Below are 23,382 nucleotides of genomic sequence, written 5' to 3'. Positions count from 1 at the left end.
CCAGCCAGAGCCCCAAGTACATTGTGCACTGCACCGGTGTAAGCCGACTCTTTGCATCGTTGATGGTGACGCCATCTTTTTTGGACACCAGAAAGTACCTTGAGTAGTACCCCTCTCCGTGGGAGGTGGGGTCTCTGAGACGAATGGCTCGCTTGCACGGTGGCGAGCACCCAGGTGTCCGAGGTGTAAGCGCGCCAGTACTGCAGCTGTAGTGCCGAAAAGAGGGTCTCAAGCCACCAGCCTTCAGGGGCCCTGCTGGGGCAGCTGAGGTTGTGGCGGGGCAGTTTGGGGTGGCTTTCTTGGGCCGTGCGGTCTAACACAGACGGGGGACACACAACGGCAGCTAAACAACAAGGCCCACTTCAGCTGCCAAACGACGGCTGGGGGAATCACTCGACAGCGGGGATGCGGCAAAGCTTAGCCCTGTGAAGGAATTGTATTCTCCCAAGAAAGAAAAGACAATCAATCACAGGGTGACTGCACAGGCAGTCATTCACACACGACAGACAGTAAAAAACAGAGCAGCCTACAAAGCAAGCGAGGAGGCTGCGAAAACAGGAGAAGAGACTCGAATAGAGAGTCAGTGATTACAGGAAATCGGCAAGCCGGCTTTCAGCACGAATGCTCTTTCTATCAATACGCTCAGCTAGACACCAAAGTCCTACTGTACCGTCTTGAGAAGGAAAAAGAGAAATGGCTTTCTCAGGATGGCAGTTTTAACCCCTCGGTGGAAGGGACTGAGTGCGTTATCCCAGGAAGGGGCCTATCGGCAGCTCTGATATAGAGAGCTCAGCGATGCCTACCCAATGGGCAGGCATATCCCATAGTCATGTTGGTGGTGGTCTTCAAATTGAAAGGGATCAACATGGTTGTAAAAAGCCCCCATAAATTATCCCTATTACGAAATTACGTGTAACTCCCTGTCACGTAATTACGTGTTAATTCTCTGTCACGAAAATACGTGATAGTCAAATACATATATACATATACATATATATATATATATATATATATATATATATATATATATATATATATATATATATATACATATATGACTATATATATAGGGCAGCTGGCTCTTTGAGCTAATATATATATATATATATATATATATATATATATATATATATATATATATATATATATATAATGTTTTTATGTGTGGCCGCAATGGGCTTCCGTAGGAAACTCCTTCAGATGTATTTAAAATAATTTTCCAAATAGACAACACGACCTTTTTGCTGTGTGAAAAATCGCCCTCTCCCGTGCCCCTCAGTATCCCACAATCCCTTTCTCCGTGCCCCTCAGTATCCCACAATCCCTTTCTCCGTGCCCCTCAGTATCCCACAATCCCTTTCTCTGTGCCCCTCAGTATCCCACAATCCCTTTCTCCGTGCCCCTCAGTATCCCACAACCCTGCGCTTTACCACCGAGACTGAAGCAGCATGGCGCAAGGCAAACGCAAGTTTAAAGCCCAGAAACCCGAAACGAAGAAACCAAATCAGCAGCATGCGAAGAACAAGGGGCCGAAGAAAGGAGGTGAGGCTCCCGGGGTTACATAAGCGGGGTGAGGGGTGGGTTAGTGCGCTGTCAAGCTGAGCTAGTCCTTCCTCTGCGTGGATACGAGTCGGTCCGCAATTTAAAAATAATTAAAAGCTTAGACATACTGGGTTGAGTCACTGGACCCCAGGAATATGTAAATGCGTTGCCTGAACTTTATATTGGGGTAGTTCGACAGATCACTAACCTGTATGCCAGGGCTCTTCAGCTAGTTGAAGGGGGCCAGATTGGAATAAAAAATAGGAGTAGTCGGGGCCAGAAGTATTTTACTCTGCACATTTTTAAGCAATATAATAAATATGATATAACGTAAAGTGGGTATATTGAACACGACTTACACAATTTACCATATGAATAGTACTTTAATAATACAACATTGTGAACATTTAACGGAGTACCATTCCAAACATTTTAAAATGTATGTGACATACACTATAATACATGCCAGTGTTAAGCCTGAGACAGGCGCGATGCGCGATACCGCCCGTCTGCACTCTGCACCCGGCAAGAGTATATATCTGCAGAACGAAAACCCGCCCCCTTCCTCCTGAAACCCCGCCCCCTTCCTCCTGAAACCCCGCCCCCTTCCTCCTGAAAACCCGCCCCAAAACCCGCCCAGTCAGCAGCGTAAGTTATGACATCACAATCACCGCCGATGTTGCTCCCCATTGTAACAAATAGCAACTACACTATTTGCAATTGTAACATTTGTGTATTTTATGTGCTTAATACCAGGGATGCTAGGAACCCGTTTGCTGCATAATAACGCGGAAGAACACGGATTGTCTATGCTGTCGGAGAATTCTTAGTTTTACACTTGCAAAAAACATGCAAGGCTTTTTTGTGGGTTTTGATAACCAGATCAATACATCTATCATATCGAATCATCAACACAGGCAATGTTGCTTTAAAGCTTTCAATTCAGTAAACATGCTTGTTCAATAAAACTGCTTCAGGGGTACAGAGGTCACGGTTGAAACGTGCAGTTTACTTCAGTATCCAGTGAGTTTTTGCTACTCAACAAGCTGTTTAAAGATGCCAAATACGATAAAAAAAAATCACCCCTAAAGATCGGGCCAAGGAGTTTGGCAATAGCCATCCAGGTGACGAAGACTAACGCGAGATAAACTCATATAAATACTATTGTTTGTTTTTTTTTATTATTAGTACACAGACGTATTTGTAATGGTTAAAGTAAAATGGTACGTTTGTTTACATTATTAATTGATGGCAGTCTGGTGAGCTTGTAACTTCCTTCGAATTTGCAAGTGTACCAATAAATACTTCCTGTAAACTGTTATTCAGTAGTACTGTTTGTGTATCTTATAATTAGGGCTTCGGGTTTTATTCATTGTATTTTTCGGTGCTTATTTTTAGCTATTTTCGAGTTTTATGTAAATAGTTTTTTGAGGGGGGGGGGGGGGCTTTCGTTTTTCATATTCTGTATGAAATTAGTGTTTTCGGTTACTTAACAAAATGCTTGAGCGGTTTTTTTTTTTTTTTTAATTTTTGTGTTAAAATACGTATAGTCACTCGACAGTATTTGCACACTTAAATTGTACCTTCTTTCCTTTGCTGTCGTCCACAACGAAATCCCTACGGGCACGAGCACATTCTTCCTGGGTTTTTGTGTCAATTCTGTTTTAAATCCTCCGTATCTTAACTGTAATACAGTTTGAAATCCCGCTAACAAGCCTCCATCCTGATTGTAATCTCGTTTTAAATCTCGCAAGCGGAGTCTCCAATACAGAAATGTAGGCGTGTGCTGTCACTCAGTAGTTGGGGCGGGTTTAAAGTTTTCAGAACGAATCAATGACAGATGCAAGTCAGGAAGGCGGGACATTGCCCAGAAATGTATTTATTATTATTTTTGTAGTAGGTTTTATTTTTTAATGGGTAAAGGGTAAAGTCAGCGTGAATTGATTAACCATTTCCACAGTTTTTCTGGGTTTTTTTGTTTTTGTTTTTTTTTTATTGGGGGTGTTTTTCGTGTTTTATCGGTTAAAACCGAAAATCAGAAGCCCTACTTCCTACTTTTTTTTTGCGGAAAACTAGGATCCCTGGTAATTACTAAACATTCACCTGAAATACGAATCAATCAATCATTCCTTTTCTTTAACCAAGTAAAACCCTTGAGAACAAATTCTCATTTGCAAGCCTCGTACCAGACTGTGACTTAGAAAGCGCTACGTTTGTAGCCCAAAGTAATATGCTACCCACAATGCAATGTGCGTCATATCCACAGATTTTGATGCGTGTTATTGTTACAATGTTTAGCAACAGTGATGTTAACACTACTACACTGTGTATTACATAGTTTTGGTTTAAAATATATTTTAATGCTTTACAACTATTCAAAATAATCAACAATTCAAAGGGCATAATAATAGGAGCATGCTATAGACCGTCAAATTCAGACGCCAAGCAAAATAATCTGTTATACAATGACATTCGAAATGCGTGTAGAAAAGGAGAAGCCATACTAATGGGGGATTTCAACTTCCCCCATATAAAATGGGAAAACCCGGTGGGGAGTACGACGGACAAAATTGAAATGGTGGAAATGACGAATGACTGCTTCCTAACGCAATTTGCCAAGGCACCGACTAGAGGGGAGGCATGCCTTGATTTAGTCTTTTCAAATAACAAAGACAGAATAACTAAACCAGAGGTCAGAGAGCCATTGGCAAACACAGACCACAACATGGTCTCATTTGAAGTGTTTTTTAAAACCCCAAAAGTAATGACTAAAGCTAAGGTTTACAATTTTAGAAAAGCAAACTATGAAGGTATGAAACAGACTAACAGAAGTAGATTGGAGTAAAATAGAGAAAACAATGGCCAAAATGGTTTAATAGATCAATTAAAAAAAATATTCAGCGAAAAAAGGCACTTTACAGTGCGTTTAAAAGGGACAAAAAACAAAGCACACAGAAAGAGTACTTGGAACTGCAAACACAAGTCAAAAAGGAAGTTAGAAAGGCCAAGAGAGAGATATAAATCAATATTGCTAAGGGGGCTAAAACCAATTCAAAAATGTTTTTCCAATATTATAACAGCAAGAGAACATTCAAAGAGGAGGTTAAATGTCTAAGAGACACAAATGGCAAAATCATAGACGAAGAGAAAAAAATAGCAAATATATTAAATGATTACTTTTCACAGGTTTTTACAAAGGAGAACACGGACAACATGCCCCACATGTCGACCTGTTCCTATCCAATTTTAAATAACTTTAGCATAACAAGAGGCAGAAGTGTTAAAGGGACTCGGAGCTCTTAAAATAAACAAATCCCCTGGGCCAGATGAGATCCTCCCAATAGTACTCAAAGAAATGAAAGAAGTTATTTACAAACCGCTAACCAAGATCATGCAACAGTCTCTTGACACAGGGGTTGTACTTCCTTTGATTTAAGTTCAACACTTCTCACAATATATCCAAGCATCTTGTTGGCCTTTTTTATAGCTTCCCCACATTGTCTAGATGAAGACATTTCTGAGTCAACATAAACTCCTAGGTCTTTTTCATAGATCCCTTCTTCAATTTCAGTATTTCCCATATGATATTTATAATGCCATTTGTATTGCCTGCATGCAATACTTTACACTTTTCTCTATTAAATGTCATTTGCTATGTGTCTGCCCAGTTCTGAATGCCGTCTAGATCATTTTGAATGACCTTTGCTGCTGCAACAGTGTTTGCAACACAATTTAACAAGTTTGCTTACTATACCAGAATCTAAATCATAGCAGAGGACCTAATACTGATCCCTGTGGTACACCACTGGTTACCTCGCTCCATTTTGAGGTTTCTCCTCTAATCAGTACTTTCTGTTTTCTACATGTTAACCACTCCCTAATCCATAATGTAGCATAATACATGAAATACTAGCAGCAACACAGCAGCTAATAACAGATATCACGCTTAAAGAGCATGGAAAGCAAGAGAGAACAGGTGGGTCTTGAGAGCTGATTTAAAGCGAGCGACGGTGGGAGCATCACACACCAAAGCTGGGAGAGAGTTCCAAAGAGTCAGAGCCATGAAGCTAAACAAGCTCATGGCTCTGTGTGGTGCACTTATGCTTGGGGATAACAAGCAGTCCAGAGTCGGAGGACCTCAGCTTGCGGGCAGGGACATAGCGGGTCAGCAGGGTGAGGAGGTACTCGGGACCTGTGTGATGAAGGGCATTGTAGGTGAGCAGGAGAGTTTTGAAAATAATCCTGAACTTTACAGGTAGCCAGTGCAGCTGGGCAAGACGGGGGGGGGGTGATGTGATCACGTTTTTTACATCTGGTAAGGATCCTGGCAGCGGCATTCGGTGAACTAGCTGCAGTCAGTTTATGGTGTGTGCCGGGAGACCACCATAAAGAGGGTTGCAGTAGTCAAGTCGAGAGGAGACGAATGCATGACAAAGTATCTCCGCGAGGGAAAGGTAGGGACAGACTCTGGAGAGGTTGCTGTCAAGAAGTACACCAAGGCTTCGTACTGTGGGGGAAGGCAGCAGCGACAGTTTACGAGGTTCAGGGCAGCTATATTTATATTCTTAAGTTGAGTTTTAGATCCTACTAGAAGGAGTTCAGATTTGCTAGTGTTCAGCTGAAGAAAATTGGCATACATACAGGCCTCAATGTCTTGAATGCACGCCGAGAGCCGCACCATGGCAGAGGGACTTCCAGGGTCGAGTTTTAAGTAGAGCTGGGTGTCGTCAGCATAGGAGTGAATCATGAGGCTGTGTTGGCGGATGAGGTGACCCAAGGGACGCATGTAGATATTGAAGAGAAGGGGCCCAAGAACAGATCTTTGGGGGACATAGGAAACAGACTGCATGCATCTGGATAGGTAAGAGGACATCCAGGAGAGACAGGTTCCAGAGATCCCAGTACTTCTGGAGGCAGTGATCTATGCTGTCAAAAGCGGCTGTTAGGTCGAAGAGGACAAGCACAGAGGGAGCACCAGCATCAACATTGAGCAGGAGATCATTCACAATCCAGAGCAGAGCAGTTTCAGTACTGTGATGCGGCCGGAAGCCAGGCTGTAGAGATTCAAGCAGATTGTTATCCATGAGATGTTTCATCAGTTGACTGGCTACAGCCCTTTCAAGAGTTTTGGAGAGAAAAGGGAGATTGGAGATGAGATGGAAATTAGATAAGTCAGCCGGGTCGAGGGAGGGTTTTTTGAGTACCGGCGTAACTCGGGCAAGTTTAAGGGCAGCAGGAACCGAGCCCAGGGACAGGTTGAGAGTGTGCGGAATGGAGGGAGCAAGATCAGAAGCACAGAGACGAACAAGGTTAGTCGGCCAGGGGTCCAGGGGGCACATGGCAGTAGTTGATTTCAACAGTAAGTCGGAAACATCAGCAATGGAGAGAGGAGAGAAAGAGGAGAGGGCAGGAGGGGCAACCGGAGGAGAGTCAGGGTGGTCAAGTAGTAGACTGGGTTTTGTGGGTGGAGAGTTTAGAATAGATGTTTAGAAAGGCATTAGGTATTGTAATGAGTCCTGCTTGAGACGGGTGGTTTTTGTTTGTTTTTTAACCTTTGTACATGTTTTGCTCTTTTTACGTTTTAAGCCCGTGTTGTTTAAAATGAATAATTAAAAGATAGAATTTTAAGGCATAAAACCCCTCTGTTTTATCAGTTAAAACCAAATTAATTGACATGAAGACATAGTATTAAAATGTTTCCAGCCTTCCTCCTCCTGATCCTCTTTATACATGTTAGTCATGTTTCATTTTGTGTTTCAATATTTTATTAGATACAGGGGTTGTACCGACAGACTGGAAAATAGCAAACGTAATACCAATCCACAAAAAGGGAGACAAAACCGAACCAGGTAACTACAGACCAATAAGCCTGACTTCTATTATATGTAAACTTATGGAAACTATAATAAGATCCAAAATGGAAAATTACCTATATGGTAACAATATCCTGGGAGACAGCCAGCATGGTTTTAGGAAAGGGAGATCATGTCTAACTAATCTACCTGACTCATTTGAGGATGCAACATTGAAAATGGATAACTGCAAAGCATACGACATGGTTTATTTAGATTTCCAGAAAGCTTTTGACAAAGTCCCGCATAAAAGATTAATTCTCAAACTGAACGCAGTAGGGATTCAAGGAAATGCATGCACATGGATTAGGGAGTGGTTAACAGATAGAAAACAGAAAGTACTGATTAGAGGAGAAACCTCGAAATGGAGTGAGGTAACCAGTGGTGTACCACAGGGATCAGTATTAGGTCCTCTGCTATTCCTAATCTACATTAATGATTTAGACTCTGATATAGTAAGCAAACTCGTTAAATTTGCAGACGACACAAAAATAGGAGGAGTGGCAGACACTGTTGAAGCAGCAAAGGTCATTCAAAATGATCTAGACAGCATTCAAAATTGGGCAGACACATGGCAAATGAAATTTAATAGAGAAAAGTGTAAAGTATTGCATTCAGGCAATAAAAATGTGCATTATAAATATCATATGGGAGATAGCGAAATTGAAGAAGGGAACTATGAAAAAGACCTAGGAGTTTATGTTGACTCAGAAATGTCTTCATCTAGACAATGTGGGGAAGCTATAAAAAAGGCTAACAAGATGCTTAGATATATTGTGAGAAGTGTTGAATTTAAATCAAGGGAAGTAATGTTAAAACTTTACAATGCATTAGTAAGACCTCACCTAGAATATTGTGTTCAGTTCTGGTCACCTCGTTACAAAAAGGATATTGCTGCTCTAGAAAGAGTGCAAAGAAGAGCGACCAGAATTATCCCGGGTTTAAAAGACATGTCGTATGCAGACAGGCTAAAAGAAGTGAATCTATTCAGTCTTGAACAAAGAAGACTACGCGGCGATCTGATTCAAACATTCAAAATCCTAAAAGGTATAGACAATGTCAACCCGGGGGACTTCTTTGACTTGAAAAAAGAAACAAGGACCAGGGGTCATAAATGGAGATTAGATAAAGGGGCATTCAGAACAGAAAATAGGAGGCACTTTTTTACACAGAGAATTGTGAGGGTCTGGAACCAACTCCCCAGTAATGTTGTTGAAGCTGACACCCTGGGATCCTTCAAGAAGCTGCTTGATGAGATTCTGGGATCAATAAGCTAATAACAACCAAACGAGCAAGATGGGCTGAATGGCCTCCTCTCGTTTGTAAACTTTCTTATGTTCTTCTTATGTTCTTAAGTGTAAACTTTAATAACTTATAATACACAATAGACTTACTGGAAGAAAAATAGCCTTGCCTCTACCTGCTTGCAGCAGAACGGTGCGAGACCTGGAAAAAAAAGAAAAAAAATCTAAAAAAAATAAAATAAAAAAATCTATGTTTCATTTTGTGTTTCAATATTTTATTAGATATTAGAATATGGAAGATTTCGGAGAAGATTCTTTTTGGCTTATCATGCAGCAACAATATTTGTTCGATTGGATGTATGCTGTTAGCGTGAAGGCTAAGTTTGCTGCTTATGCTCTGAAAAGTCAGCTTACTATGTTAATTAATATGTCACTGATGTCTGGTGAAAGTGGCGATGTTACCAGTTCTATCAAAGATCATTGAAAGAATTGTCCAAATTCAACTGACTGATTATTTAACAACAAATAATTATTAATTAATTATCAAACTGGTTTTAGAAAAGCTCATTAGACAATGACAGCATTGCTGAAATTAACACATGATATACACTGGGCTATAGAGAAAGAAAATAACTGTTGCCATCTTTATTGACTTCTCTAAGGCCTTTAATTTAGTTAACTTATTAAAAAAGTATTTTATGTTTAAGTCTTGGAATTACGGATACCACACTTTTGAGGTTTAAATGATATTTATTAGAATGTTCCCAAGCTGTTGTCTTTGACAGAAAGAAATCTGATTTTATGCCTGTATCCTTAGGTGTCCCTCAGGGGTCAATTCTTGGACCTCTTATTTTCTATTTTTATTAATGAATGCCTGCTGTCTGCAGAATACGTTCTGCACACATGTATGCGGGTGACACTGTGGTTTATTACAGCTCTGACAATGTCCATGATTTAACTGAGACACTACAGAATGATTTTCTTGAACTTCATGGTTTGTTAAAAATGGATTGATTTTAAATGGAAAAAAGACAAATATCATGTTATTTGGTTCAGAGAAAATGATACAAAACAATAATTCCAATTTTATTATTGTTACTTCAGGGCATGAAGTTAAGGTCATGAAGGGCAAGGCAATGTTGCCTTCGTTGGGCGTGGAGACTCGGGCACCAAGGCAGTTCTAGGGGGCAGAAAGGCAAAACAAATCCAACCCAAGGGCACCAAGGCGATTTCATAAAACAACAACAAATAAATACAGAGAGCCTGTTATGTTGATGAAATTAATTCCAACAAACACAAGAACATAAGAAAGTTTACAAACGAGAGGAGGTCATTCAGCCCATTCAGCTTGTTTGGTTGTTAGTAGCTTATTGATCCCAGAATCTCATCAAGCAGCTTCTTGAATGATCCCAGGGTGTCAGCTTCAACAACATTACTGGGGAGTTGTTCCAGACCCTCACAATTCTGTGTAAAAAAGTGCCTCCTATTTTCTGTTCTGAATGCCCCTTTATCTAATCTCCATTTGTGACCCCTGGTCCTTGTTTCTTTTTTCAGGTCAAAAAAGTCCCCTGGGTCAACATTGTCTATACCTTTTAGGATTTTGAATGTTTGAATCAGATCACCGCGTAGTCTTCTTTGTTCAAGACTGAATAGATTCAATTCTTTTAGCCTGTCTGCATACGACATGCCTTTTAAACCCGGGATAATTCTAGTTGCTTTTCTTTGCACTCTTTCTAGAGCAGCAATATCCTTTTTGTAACGAGGTGACCAGAATTGAACACAATATTCTAGGTGAGGTCTTACTAATGCATTGTAGAGTTTTAACATTACTTCCCTAGATTTAAATTCAACACTTCTCACAATATATCCGAGCATTTTGTTGGCCTTTTTTTATAGCTTCCTCACATTGTCTGATGAAGACGTTTCTGAGTCAACTTTTTCATAGTTCCCTTCTTCAATTTCAGTATCTCCCATACGATATTTATAATGCACATTTTTATTGCCTGCCTGCAGTACTTTACACTTTTCTCTATTAAATGTAATTTGCCATGCGTCTGCCCAGTTCTGGATGCTGTCTAGATCATTTTGAATGACCTTTGCTGCTGCAACAGTGTTTGCCACTCCTCCTATTTTTGTGTTGTCTGCAAATTTAACGAGTTTGCTTACTATACCAGAATCTAAATCATTAATGTAGATTAGGAATAGCAGAGGACCTAATACTGATCCCTGTGGTACACCACTGGTTACCTCGCTCCATTTTGAGGTTTCTCCTCTAATCAGTACTTTCTGTTTTCTACATGTTAACCACTCCCTAATCCATGTGCATGCATTTCCTTGAATCCCTACTGCGTTCAGTTTGAGAATTAATCTTTTATGCAGGACTTTGTCAAAAGCTTTCTGGAAATCTAAATAAACCATGTCGTATGCTTTGCAATTATCCATTGTCAATGTTGCATCCTCAAAAAAGTCAAGTAGGTTAGTTAGAAACGATCTCCCTTTCCTAAAACCATGCTGACTGTCTCCCAGGATATTGTTACCATATAGGTAATTTTCCATTTTGGATCTTCTTATAGTTTCCATAATTTTACATGTAATAGAAGTCAGGCTTATTGGTCTGTAGTTACCTGGTTCGGTTTTGTCTCCCTTTTTGTGGATCGGTATTACGTTTGCTATTTTCCAGTCTGTCGGTACAACCCTTGTGTCAAGAGACAGTTGCATGATCTTGGTTAGCGGTTTGTAAATAACTTCTTTCATTTCTTTGAGTACTATTGGGAGGATCTCATCCACCCCAGGGGATTTGTTTATTTTAAGAGCTCCTAGTCCCTTTAACACTTCTGCCTCTGTTATGCTAAAGTTGTTTAAAATTGGATAGGAACAGGTTGACATGTGGGGCATGTTGTCCGTGTCCTCCTTTGTGAAAACCAGTGAAAAGTAATCCATTTAATATATTTTTTTTCTTTGTCTATGATTTTGCCATTTGTGTCTTAGATATTTAACCTACTCTTTGAATGTTCTCTTGCTGTTATAATATTGGAAAAACATTTTGGAATTGGTTTTAGCCCCCTTAGCAATATTGATTTCTATCTCTCTCTTGGCCTTTTCTAACTTCGTTTTTGACTTGTGTTTGCAGTTCCAAGTACTCTTTCTGTGTACTTTGTTTTTGGTCCCTTTTAAACACTCTGTAAAGTGCCTTTTATCGCTGAATATTTTTTTTTCTGCTACAATACATTTCTTGCCACTAAGCAGAAAGTGTTTTGCAATATTGATTCCAAAGTGCTTGCTGATTGTGGGAAAACAATACATTTGTATATCAGGGTTTGCATACAGTGTGTTACATTTAAGTCTCATAAGAATATATATATATGGATTAATATTTGATATACGGTCTTGTTATGGTACTGAAACCCTCATACACAGGAATGCACAAAAACATAAAGTAAAAGTAGCACCTGTTTTTATTTGAAATGCTTCACTGCGTTTCATTGATGCCTGGCTGTGGTATGGAACCCTCATACACAGGAACGCAGAGTCACTTTATTCCTTTTTGATTTGTTTTCAATGGTAAGTGTCCCGCTCTGCGGCCGCCCGCAGCTCATTTGGCCACCAATTGAATTGCCAACCCCTGGAGTACACTGAAGAACAAATCTACAAATCCTGTTGAACATTGTATCAGTCTTCTTCTGTGACTCCTTACTAGCAGTCATGTAAATCACATCACTGTAGTCCAGAACAGGAAACAGAAGTTGCTTAACTAATTTAAACCTTGATGTAAAATGTAAGCAATGACGCTGGCCATACAACAATCCGAGTTTCCTCTCAATTTTACTTCATATTTCTTTTATGTGTTTTTCAAATTTAAGAGTAGTATCGATATTGACACCTAAGTATTTAAACATATCAGCTCTCTCCAAAGGTGCATTATTACAAGTAACAGGGTTGCAAAATAACCACCGGCGGCATTGCCAAAGCGCCCAAGCCGCTTGCTGCAATGCCTCTCAAATTAAAAAAAAAAAAAAAAAAAAGAAAACAAAAGTTGCATTTGCTGTTGTGTCGTTAATGGGGAATTTTACATACTGCTACAATATGTACTGGATTTAAAAGTATAGCGTTGATCTCCAGCGTTTCCAGGATATTTCCGGCTGGATTTATTTTATTTTTTGAGCTGTTAATGAATAGTGGCTGTCATTCCTCTCCTCTCCTGTCCTCTCACTCACACACTCAATCTCTTCTCTCAATTCTGCCACCTCCAGGTCCCGCTTCTCTATTTCAGACTGTCCTCTCCACACACACCCCCAAGCCCCTCCCCGCTCCTCGCTCATTGGTCCAACACTCCCTTTCTCTGACTGGTCGTGTCAGACCTGCTCCCACCCCCCTCAGTGACGCACACACACAGGCAGTCTCTCAGCTCTGTCACACAAGCACCAAAACACAGAGAACACTAACAGATCTGAACAAGAATAACACAGTTTACAAACACACATTATTTACAGAGTACTCCCAGTCCATAATCGGGTCCATTCCCACATTGTCTTGCAGATCAGCTGCCCTCCTGCTACAGTGTGTACTGTATTACAGTCCACGTGTTGTGATATTTTCAGAATCGTTCTGAATTAAAATACTACTTCTGTTGAAAATACAGTACTGTACCAACAAAACCAACTACAGTACATCAAAATAGAAGCCTACTTACTTTAAAACACAGTCCTTTCAGCTATGTATTTTTGACATTGTATCTTTTATTTTCCCTGAAAAAACGGACAAGGATTGGAACGGGCCAAAATGAAATAATCAGATATGCGTCACGCTCGTTTAACCGTCACTGAAGTCAGCATTTGACAGGGTCGGACGTGAGTGCTGACTGTAGCGTCACAAAATGACGGCATCCAAAATCTTCTACTATTCATTCATGCTGCTGTATTTTTTGGTAAGGGTCCGTGTGCATGTTGTTTAATATTCATTCATGCTGCTGTATTTTTTGGTAAGGGTCCGTGTGCATGTTGTTTAATAATGGAATCTGTTTGTTTTCACGCAGACAGTCGTACTGTCAGTCAAGCAATTCCCACGTGTCGCCCCTTCACGGCTGCAGCATGCAGCACGTCGTTGTGACAGCAAGAACAGCAGAGTTAATAGAAATATGCAACGTTGCTCAATAACTTGGCACAAAAACGTGTGTTTTAATTTGTTTGTGTTTTATGTTCACTTCACAGGCAGAGTAATAGCTCCTAAAAAGGCCCATGTCGTTCAGCAGCAGAAACTGAAAAAGGTGAGAAGCTTTTGTATTTCTGAATGCAATGTACGCAAGTTGGCCAGAACGCGGTACACTTTCTACCGTGTTGACACCTGAACGCGGCTGGTCAGTCGTGGTCCTGGAGGGCCTTCCTCTACTTCCAACTCTGTTTTAAATTGCTCAATTGAACCCATTAAACCTCCAAGACCCTGAAGTAGCTGATGATCTCGTTTTACTTGTTAAACCTGGATTGGAGTGATTGGACACCCCTCCCTTGACCTGTATTTGACCTGCACGTTTTTGACAAAGGTTATATTTAGACAGGCTTATCAACGTTTAGCACTTAGATGAAGGTTTTCAGGACGTCGTGATACACAGACACGTTGCACCAGACAGGCCCTGGATGTACGCCTCATTTAAGAATAATACAATTCTTTTCATGTTAGAAATCTACATAGGGATGTCTTTATATAATATGCAGTGCTCCCTCTATTTCACAATTCGATAATTCAGTATTTTCTTTTATTCTTTTAGGCAGTCCTGTGTACAGCAGGGGTGGCAGTAAGACCCACTGCATAGCAGCTTGATCTATTCCTGGTTTTACTGTGAGTTTAATAAGAAACACCTGAGCTTGTTACCTGTATGCTGGGGCTGATCAAGCTTGTAGTAAAACCTGGAATGGGTAAAACTGCTATGCAATGGGAGACTTCATTCTAACCCTGTGGCAGTGAATTGTAAATATTCTCATTTTCTGTATAGGGCCCTTGACTGTTTTCAGTATTTTGCTGTTTTTGGATGCCCCTCAGAGTGAAATGAAGAGGGAGTGCTGTATTAATAAGGGGGTGTGTATTAGGAGGGGGTCGTGCAGTCCCGTGTGCTGTATTAATAAGGGAGTGTGTATTAGGAGGGGGTCGTGCAGTCCTCTGTGTGCTGTATTAATAAGGGAGTGTGTATTAGGAGGGGGTCGTGCAGTCCCCTGTGTGCTGTATTAATAAGGGGGGGTGTATTAGGAGGGGGTCGTGCAGTCCCCTGTGTGCTGTATTAATAAGGGAGTGTGTATTAGGAGGGGGTCGTGCAGTCCCCTGTGTGCTGTATTAATAAGGGAGTGTGTATTAGGAGGGGGTCGTGCAGTCCCCCGTGTGCTGTATTAATAAGGGGGTGTGTATTAGGAGGGGGTCGTGCAGTCCCCTGTGTGCTGTATTAATAAGGGAGTGTGTATTAGGAGGGGGTCGTGCAGTCCCGTGTGCTGTATTAATAAGGGAGTGTGTATTAGGAGGGGGTCGTGCAGTCCTCTGTGTGCTGTATTAATAAGGGAGTGTGTATTAGGAGGGGGTCGTGCAGTCCTCTGTGTGCTGTATTAATAAGGGGGTGTGTATTAGGAGGGGGTTGTGCAGTCCCGTGTGCTGTATTAATAAGGGAGTGTGTATTAGGAGGGGGTCGTGCAGTCCCGTGTGCTGTATTAATAAGGGAGTGTGTATTAGGAGGGGGTCGTGCAGTCCTCTGTGTGCTGTATTAATAAGGGAGTGTGTATTAGGAGGGGGTCGTGCAGTCCCCTGTGTGCTGTATTAATAAGGGGGGGTGTATTAGGAGGGGGTCGTGCAGTCCTCTGTGTGCTGTATTAATAAGGGAGTGTGTATTAGGAGGGGGTCGTGCAGTCCTCTGTGTGCTGTATTAATAAGGGGGTGTGTATTAGGAGGGGGTTGTGCAGTCCCGTGTGCTGTATTAATAAGGGAGTGTGTATTAGGAGGGGGTCGTGCAGTCCCGTGTGCTGTATTAATAAGGGAGTGTGTATTAGGAGGGGGTCGTGCAGTCCTCTGTGTGCTGTATTAATAAGGGAGTGTGTATTAGGAGGGGGTCGTGCAGTCCCCTGTGTGCTGTATTAATAAGGGGGGGTGTATTAGGAGGGGGTCGTGCAGTCCCCTGTGTGCTGTATTAATAAGGGGGTGTGTATTAGGAGGGGGTCGTGCAGTCCTCTGTGTGCTGTATTAATAAGGGAGTGTGTATTAGGAGGGGGTCGTGCAGTCCCCTGTGTGCTGTATTAATAAGGGGGTGTGTATTAGGAGGGGGTCGTGCAGTCCCGTGTGCTGTATTAATAAGGGAGTGTGTATTAGGAGGGGGTTGTGCAGTCCTCTGTGTGCTGTATTAATAAGGGAGTGTGTATTAGGAGGGGGTCGTGCAGTCCCCTGTGTGCTGTATTAATAAGGGAGTGTGTATTAGGAGGGGGTCGTGCAGTCCTCTGTGTGCTGTATTAATAAGGGAGTGTGTATTAGGAGGGGGTCGTGCAGTCCCCTGTGTGCTGTATTAATAAGGGGGTGTGTATTAGGAGGGGGTCGTGCAGTCCCGTGTGCTGTATTAATAAGGGAGTGTGTATTAGGAGGGGGTCGTGCAGTCCTCTGTGTGCTGTATTAATAAGGGAGTGTGTATTAGGAGGGGGTCGTGCAGTCCTCTGTGTGCTGTATTAATAAGGGGGGGTGTATTAGGAGGGGGTCGTGCAGTCCCCTGTGTGCTGTATTAATAAGGGTGTGTGTATTAGGAGGGGGTCGTGCAGTCCCCTGTGTGCTGTATTAATAAGGGGGGGTGTATTAGGAGGGGGTCGTGCAGTCCTCTGTGTGCTGTATTAATAAGGGAGTGTGTATTAGGAGGGGGTCGTGCAGTCCTCTGTGTGCTGTATTAATAAGGGGGTGTGTATTAGGAGGGGGTCGTGCAGTCCCGTGTGCTGTATTAATAAGGGAGTGTGTATTAGGAGGGGGTCGTGCAGTCCTCTGTGTGCTGTATTAATAAGGGAGTGTGTATTAGGAGGGGGTCGTGCAGTCCTCTGTGTGCTGTATTAATAAGGGAGTGTGTATTAGGAGGGGGTCGTGCAGTCCCGTGTGCTGTATTAATAAGGGGGGGTGTATTAGGAGGGGGTCGTGCAGTCCTCTGTGTGCTGTATTAATAAGGGGGTGTGTATGTGTAGGGGGTCGTGCAGTCCTCTGTGTGCTGTATTAATAAGGGAGTGTGTATTAGGAGGGGGTCGTGCAGTCCCGTGTGTGCTGTATTAATAAGGGAGTGTGTATTAGGAGGGGGTCGTGCAGTCCCCTGTGTGCTGTATTAATAAGGGAGTGTGTATTAGGAGGGGGTCGTGCAGTCCCCTGTGTGCTGTATTAATAAGGGGGTGTGTATTAGGAGGGGGTCGTGCAGTCCCCTGTGTGCTGTATTAATAAGGGGGTGTGTATTAGGAGGGGGTCGTGCAGTCCCCTGTGTGCTATATTAATAAGGGAGTGTGTATTAGGAGGTGGTCGTGCAGTCCCGTGTGCTGTATTAATAAGGGAGTGTGTATTAGGAGGGGGTCGTGCAGTCCCCTGTGTGCTGTATTAATAAGGGGGGGTGTATTAGGAGGGGGTCGTGCAGTCCTCTGTGTGCTGTATTAATAAGGGGGTGTGTATTAGGAGGGGGTCGTGCAGTCCCGTGTGCTGTATTAATAAGGGGGTGTGTATTAGGAGGGGGTCGTGCAGTCCCCTGTGTGCTGTATTAATAAGGGGGTGTGTATTAGGAGGGGGTCGTGCAGTCCCCTGTGTGCTGTATTAATAAGGGAGTGTGTATTAGGAGGTGGTCGTGCAGTCCCGTGTGCTGTATTAATAAGGGGGTGTGTATTAGGAGGGGGTCGTGCAGTCCTCTGTGTGCTGTATTAATAAGGGAGTGTGTATTAGGAGGGGGTCGTGCAGTCCCCTGTGTGCTGTATTAATAAGGGAGTGTGTATTAGGAGGGGGTCGTGCAGTCCCCTGTGTGCTGTATTAATAAGGGAGTGTGTATTAGGAGGGGGTCGTGCAGTCCCCTGTGTGCTGTATTAATAAGGGAGTGTGTATTAGGAGGGGGTCGTGCAGTCCTCTGTGTGCTGTATTAATAAGGGAGTGTGTATTAGGAGGGGGTCGTGCAGTCCCCTGTGTGCTGTATTAATAAGGGAGTGTGTATTAGGAGGGGGTCGTGCAGTCCTCTGTGTGCTGTATTAATAAGGGGGTGTGTATTAGGAGGGGGTCGTGCAGTCCCCTGTGTGCTGTATTAATAAGGGGGTGTGTATTAGGAGGGGGTCGTGCAGTCCCCTGTGTGCTGTATTAATAAGGGAGTGTGTATTAGGAGGGGGTCGTGCAGTCCTCTGTGTGCTGTATTAATAAGGGGGGGTGTATTAGGAGGGGGTCGTGCAGTCCTCTGTGTGCTGTATTAATAAGGGAGTGTGTATTAGGAGGGGGTCGTGCAGTCCCCTGTGTGCTGTATTAGGAGGGGGTCGTGCAGTCCTCTGTGTGATGTATTAATAAGGGAGTGTGTATTAGGAGGGGGTCGTGCAGTCCCCTGTGTGCTGTATTAATAAGGGGGTGTGTATTAGGAGGGGGTCGTGCTGTCCCCTGTGTGCTGTATTAATAAGGGGGGGTGTATTAGGAGGGGGTCGTGCAGTCCCCTGTGTGCTGTATTAATAAGGGAGTGTGTATTAGGAGGGGGTTGTGCAGTCCCCTGTGTGCTGTATTAATAAGGGGGTGTGTATTAGGAGGTGGTCGTGCAGTCCCGTGTGCTGTATTAATAAGGGAGTGTGTATTAGGAGGGGGTCGTGCAGTCCCCTGTGTGCTGTATTAATAAGGGAGTGTGTATTAGGAGGGGGTCGTGCAGTCCCCTGTGTGCTGTATTAATAAGGGAGTGTGTATTAGGAGGGGGTCGTGCAGTCCTCTGTGTGCTGTATTAATAAGGGAGTGTGTATTAGGAGGGGGTCGTGCAGTCCCCTGTGTGCTGTATTAATAAGGGAGTGTGTATTAGGAGGGGGTCGTGCAGTCCCCTGTGTGCTGTATTAATAAGGGAGTGTGTATTAGGAGGGGGTCGTGCAGTCCCCTGTGTGCTGTATTAATAAGGGAGTGTGTATTAGGAGGGGGTCGTGCAGTCCCCTGTGTGCTGTATTAATAAGGGGGTGTGTATTAGGAGGGGGTCGTGCAGTCCCCTGTGTGCTGTATTAATAAGGGAGTGTGTATTAGGAGGGGGTCGTGCAGTCCCCTGTGTGCTGTATTAATAAGGGAGTGTGTATTAGGAGGGGGTCGTGCAGTCCTCTGTGTGCTGTATTAATAAGGGAGTGTGTATTAGGAGGGGGTCGTGCAGTCCCCTGTGTGCTGTATTAATAAGGGAGTGTGCTGTATTAATAAGGGAGTGTGTATTAGGAGGGGGTCGTGCAGTCCCCTGTGTGCTGTATTAGGAGGGGGTCGTGCAGTCCTCTGTGTGATGTATTAATAAGGGAGTGTGTATTAGGAGGGGGTCGTGCAGTCCCCTGTGTGCTGTATTAATAAGGGAGTGTGTATTAGGAGGGGGTCGTGCAGTCCCCTGTGTGCTGTATTAATAAGGGGGGGTGTATTAGGAGGGGGTCGTGCAGTCCTCTGTGTGCTGTGTTAATAAGGGAGTGTGTATCAGCAGTGTGGAGTAGTGGTTAGGGCTCTGGACTCTTGACCGGAGGGTTGTGGGTTCAATCCCCAGTGGGGGACACTGCTGTTGTACCCTTGAGCAAGGTACTTTACCTAGATTGCTCCAGTAAAAACCCAACTGTATAAATGGGTAATTGTATGTAAAAATAATGTGATATCTGTATAATGTGAAATAATGTATAATGTGATATCTTGTGACAATTGTAAGTCGCCCTGGATAAGGGCGTCTGCTAAGAAATGAATAATAGGAGGGGGTCGTGCAGTCCCCTGTGTGCTGTATTAATAAGGGAGTGTGTATTAGGAGGGGGTCGTGCAGTCCTCTGTGTGCTGTATTAATAAGGGAGTGTGTATTAGGAGGGGGTCGTGCAGTCCCCTGTGTGCTGTATTAATAAGGGAGTGTGTATTAGGAGGGGGTCGTGCAGTCCCCTGTGTGCTGTATTAATAAGGGAGTGTGTATTAGGAGGGGGTCGTGCAGTCCCCTGTGTGCTGTATTAATAAGGGAGTGTGTATTAGGAGGGGGTCGTGCAGTCCTCTGTGTGCTGTATTTATAAGGGAGTGTGTATTAGGAGGGGGTCGTGCAGTCCTCTGTGTGCTGTATTAATAAGGGGGGGTGTATTAGGAGGGGGTCGTGCAGTCCTCTGTGTGCTGTATAATAAGGGGGTGTGTATTAGGAGGGGGTCGTGCAGTCCTCTGTGTGCTGTATTAATAAGGGAGTGTGTATTAGGAGGGGGTCGTGCAGTCCTCTGTGTGCTGTATTAATAAGGGAGTGTGTATTAGGAGGTGGTCGTGCAGTCCCGTGTGCTGTATTAATAAGGGAGTGTGTATTAGGAGGGGGTCGTGCAGTCCCCTGTGTGCTGTATTAATAAGGGGGTGTGTATTAGGAGGGGGTCGTGCAGTCCTCTGTGTGCTGTATTAATAAGGGAGTGTGTATTAGGAGGGGGTCGTGCAGTCCTCTGTGTGCTGTATTAATAAGGGGGGGTGTATTAGGAGGGGGTCGTGCAGTCCTCTGTGTGCTGTATTAATAAGGGAGTGTGTATTAGGAGGTGGTCGTGCAGTCCCGTGTGCTGTATTAATAAGGGGGTGTGTATTAGGAGGGGGCCGTGCAGTCCTCTGTGTGCTGTATTAATAAGGGAGTGTGTATTAGGAGGGGGTCGTGCAGTCCCGTGTGCTGTATTAATAAGGGAGTGTGTATTAGGAGGGGGTCGTGCAGTCCCCTGTGTGCTGTGTTAATAAGGGAGTGTGTATTAGGAGGGGGCCGTGCAGTCCTCTGTGTGCTGTATTAATAAGGGAGTGTGTATTAGGAGGGGGTCGTGCAGTCCTCTGTGTGCTGTATTAATAAGGGAGTGTGTATTAGGAGGGGGTCGTGCAGTCCTCTGTGTGCTGTATTAATAAGGGAGTGTGTATTAGGAGGGGGTCGTGCAGTCCTCTGTGTGCTGTATTAATAAGGGGGGGTGTATTAGGAGGGGGTCGTGCAGTCCTCTGTGTGCTGTATTAATAAGGGAGTGTGTATTAGGAGGTGGTCGTGCAGTCCCGTGTGCTGTATTAATAAGGGAGTGTGTATTAGGAGGGGGTCGTGCAGTCCCCTGTGTGCTGTATTAATAAGGGAGTGTGTATTAGGAGGGGGTCGTGCAGTCCCCTGTGTGCTGTATTAATAAGGGGGTGTGTATTAGGAGGGGGTCGTGCAGTCCTCTGTGTGCTGTATTAATAAGGGAGTGTGTATTAGGAGGGGGTCGTGCAGTCCCCTGTGTGCTGTATTAATAAGGGAGTGTGTATTAGGAGGGGGTCGTGCAGTCCCCTGTGTGCTGTATTAATAAGGGAGTGTGTATTAGGAGGGGGTCGTGCAGTCCCCTGTGTGCTGTATTAATAAGGGAGTGTGTATTAGGAGGGGGTCGTGCAGTCCTCTGTGTGCTGTATTAATAAGGGAGTGTGTATTAGGAGGGGGTCGTGCAGTCCTCTGTGTGCTGTATTAATAAGGGGGGTGTATTAGGAGGGGGTCGTGCAGTCCTCTGTGTGCTGTATAATAAGGGGGTGTGTATTAGGAGGGGGTCGTGCAGTCCTCTGTGTGCTGTATTAATAAGGGAGTGTGTATTAGGAGGGGGTCGTGCAGTCCTCTGTGTGCTGTATTAATAAGGGAGTGTGTATTAGGAGGTGGTCGTGCAGTCCCGTGTGCTGTATTAATAAGGGAGTGTGTATTAGGAGGGGGTCGTGCAGTCCCCTGTGTGCTGTATTAATAAGGGGGTGTGTATTAGGAGGGGGTCGTGCAGTCCTCTGTGTGCTGTATTAATAAGGGAGTGTGTATTAGGAGGGGGTCGTGCAGTCCTCTGTGTGCTGTATTAATAAGGGGGGGTGTATTAGGAGGGGGTCGTGCAGTCCTCTGTGTGCTGTATTAATAAGGGAGTGTGTATTAGGAGGTGGTCGTGCAGTCCCGTGTGCTGTATTAATAAGGGGGTGTGTATTAGGAGGGGGCCGTGCAGTCCTCTGTGTGCTGTATTAATAAGGGAGTGTGTATTAGGAGGGGGTCGTGCAGTCCCGTGTGCTGTATTAATAAGGGAGTGTGTATTAGGAGGGGGTCGTGCAGTCCCCTGTGTGCTGTGTTAATAAGGGAGTGTGTATTAGGAGGGGGCCGTGCAGTCCTCTGTGTGCTGTATTAATAAGGGAGTGTGTATTAGGAGGGGGTCGTGCAGTCCTCTGTGTGCTGTATTAATAAGGGAGTGTGTATTAGGAGGGGGTCGTGCAGTCCCCTGTGTGCTGTATTAATAAGGGAGTGTGTATTAGGAGGGGGTCGTGCAGTCCCCTGTGTGCTGTATTAATAAGGGAGTGTGTATTAGGAGGGGGTCGTGCAGTCCTCTGTGTGCTGTATTAATAAGGGGGGGTGTATTAGGAGGGGGTCGTTCAGTCCCCTGTGTGCTGTATTAATAAGGGAGTGTGTATTAGGAGGGGGTCGTGCAGTCCTCTGTGTGCTGTATTAATAAGGGAGTGTGTATTAGGAGGGGGTCGTGCAGTCCCCTGTGTGCTGTATTAATAAGGGGGTGTGTATTAGGAGGGGGTCGTGCAGTCCTCTGTGTGCTGTGTTAATAAGGGAGTGTGTATTAGGAGGGGGTCGTGCAGTCCTCTGTCACTTCAGAGCATGCCCCAGTTAGTTTTGAAAACCTCTGCAGGGATGCAAACAAGACTCCTATTGCATAGCAGTTTTACCCATTCCAGGTTGTACTGCAAGAGTGATTAGCCTCAGTGTATATGTAACACGCTCTTAAACTCCTAGTAAAACCAGGAATGGATCAAACTGCTATGCAATGGGAGTCTTATTTCCATCCCTGCTCTGTATTAAACTATCAACATGAAAGAAACTTAATTCAGTGACAAACCTTTTGACTTAGAACATCATTAAATGTACAAACAGGAAGCTAAGCGGCTCATCTAAGCTCAGCTGGTTCCTAGTAGCGCTTTGTCAAGTTGGGTCTGAAGGATCCAAGTGATTCAGCCTCACCGGGACCACTGTGTTTGGGGAGGGTATAGTATTCTTTTTCGATGTCTTCAATAAATAAAGTGTTTGATAAAGATTAAACATTTGCTGTTGAATGTATCGCTTCTCACAGAATCTGGAGGTGGCGATCCGTAATAAAATCGAGCACGAGGTGACGATGAAGGCGAGCAGCAACCTGCACAAGAAGCTGAGCATCGTGAAGGCGTCGGACAGTGCAGAGCGCTCCCAGCAGAGGAAACAAGTAGCGCCTCCTGGAGGAGGGAGGGCAGGCGGGCAGGGGGTTCAGTAGTAGTATGAGGGGGGGTGTTTTTCTTTTTTTTTTTTTTTTTGTCCATACCTTTATTTTAATATCAAATATTCTGGATTTGTTTGTTTACGAAAAAATACATGTAAAGGTTTTTTGTTTGTTTTTTAATATTAAATTGATTCAAATTTGAGGTTTTGGTGTTTATTTTTATTTTGAGATATGGTCTGATTGCTCTTGACACTATTTAAAGACAGACGTTTTATTGTCTTTAGTCATTGGTGCTTGTCGTGTGCAGGTATTTTTAAAGGTAAAATACAGTAAGTATGTTTTGTTCAAGCATTTGGGCTTTAAAAA

The 23,382-nt window shown here is 43.7% G+C and overlaps 1 protein-coding gene across 1 annotated transcript; it reads left to right on the top strand.

Annotated features, from left to right (window-relative positions):
- The first annotated feature begins 1,350 nt into the window (after positions 1-1,350).
- On the top strand, positions 1,351-23,218 carry LOC117402092 (UPF0390 protein zgc136864). The gene is given in 4 exon segments (XM_034002964.3): positions 1,351-1,542; positions 13,846-13,901; positions 22,894-22,992; positions 22,994-23,218. Coding segments are annotated over 4 exon segments (282 nt in total). The 5' UTR covers positions 1,351-1,448; the 3' UTR covers positions 23,027-23,218.
- Positions 23,219-23,382: the final 164 nt, after the last annotated feature.

Source organism: Acipenser ruthenus, chromosome 36 (genome assembly GCF_902713425.1).
Source record: "Acipenser ruthenus chromosome 36, fAciRut3.2 maternal haplotype, whole genome shotgun sequence".
Taxonomy (NCBI): domain Eukaryota; kingdom Metazoa; phylum Chordata; class Actinopteri; order Acipenseriformes; family Acipenseridae; genus Acipenser; species Acipenser ruthenus.
Note: the sequence above shows the minus strand (reverse complement) of the source record. Positions and strands in the feature narration are given on the sequence as shown.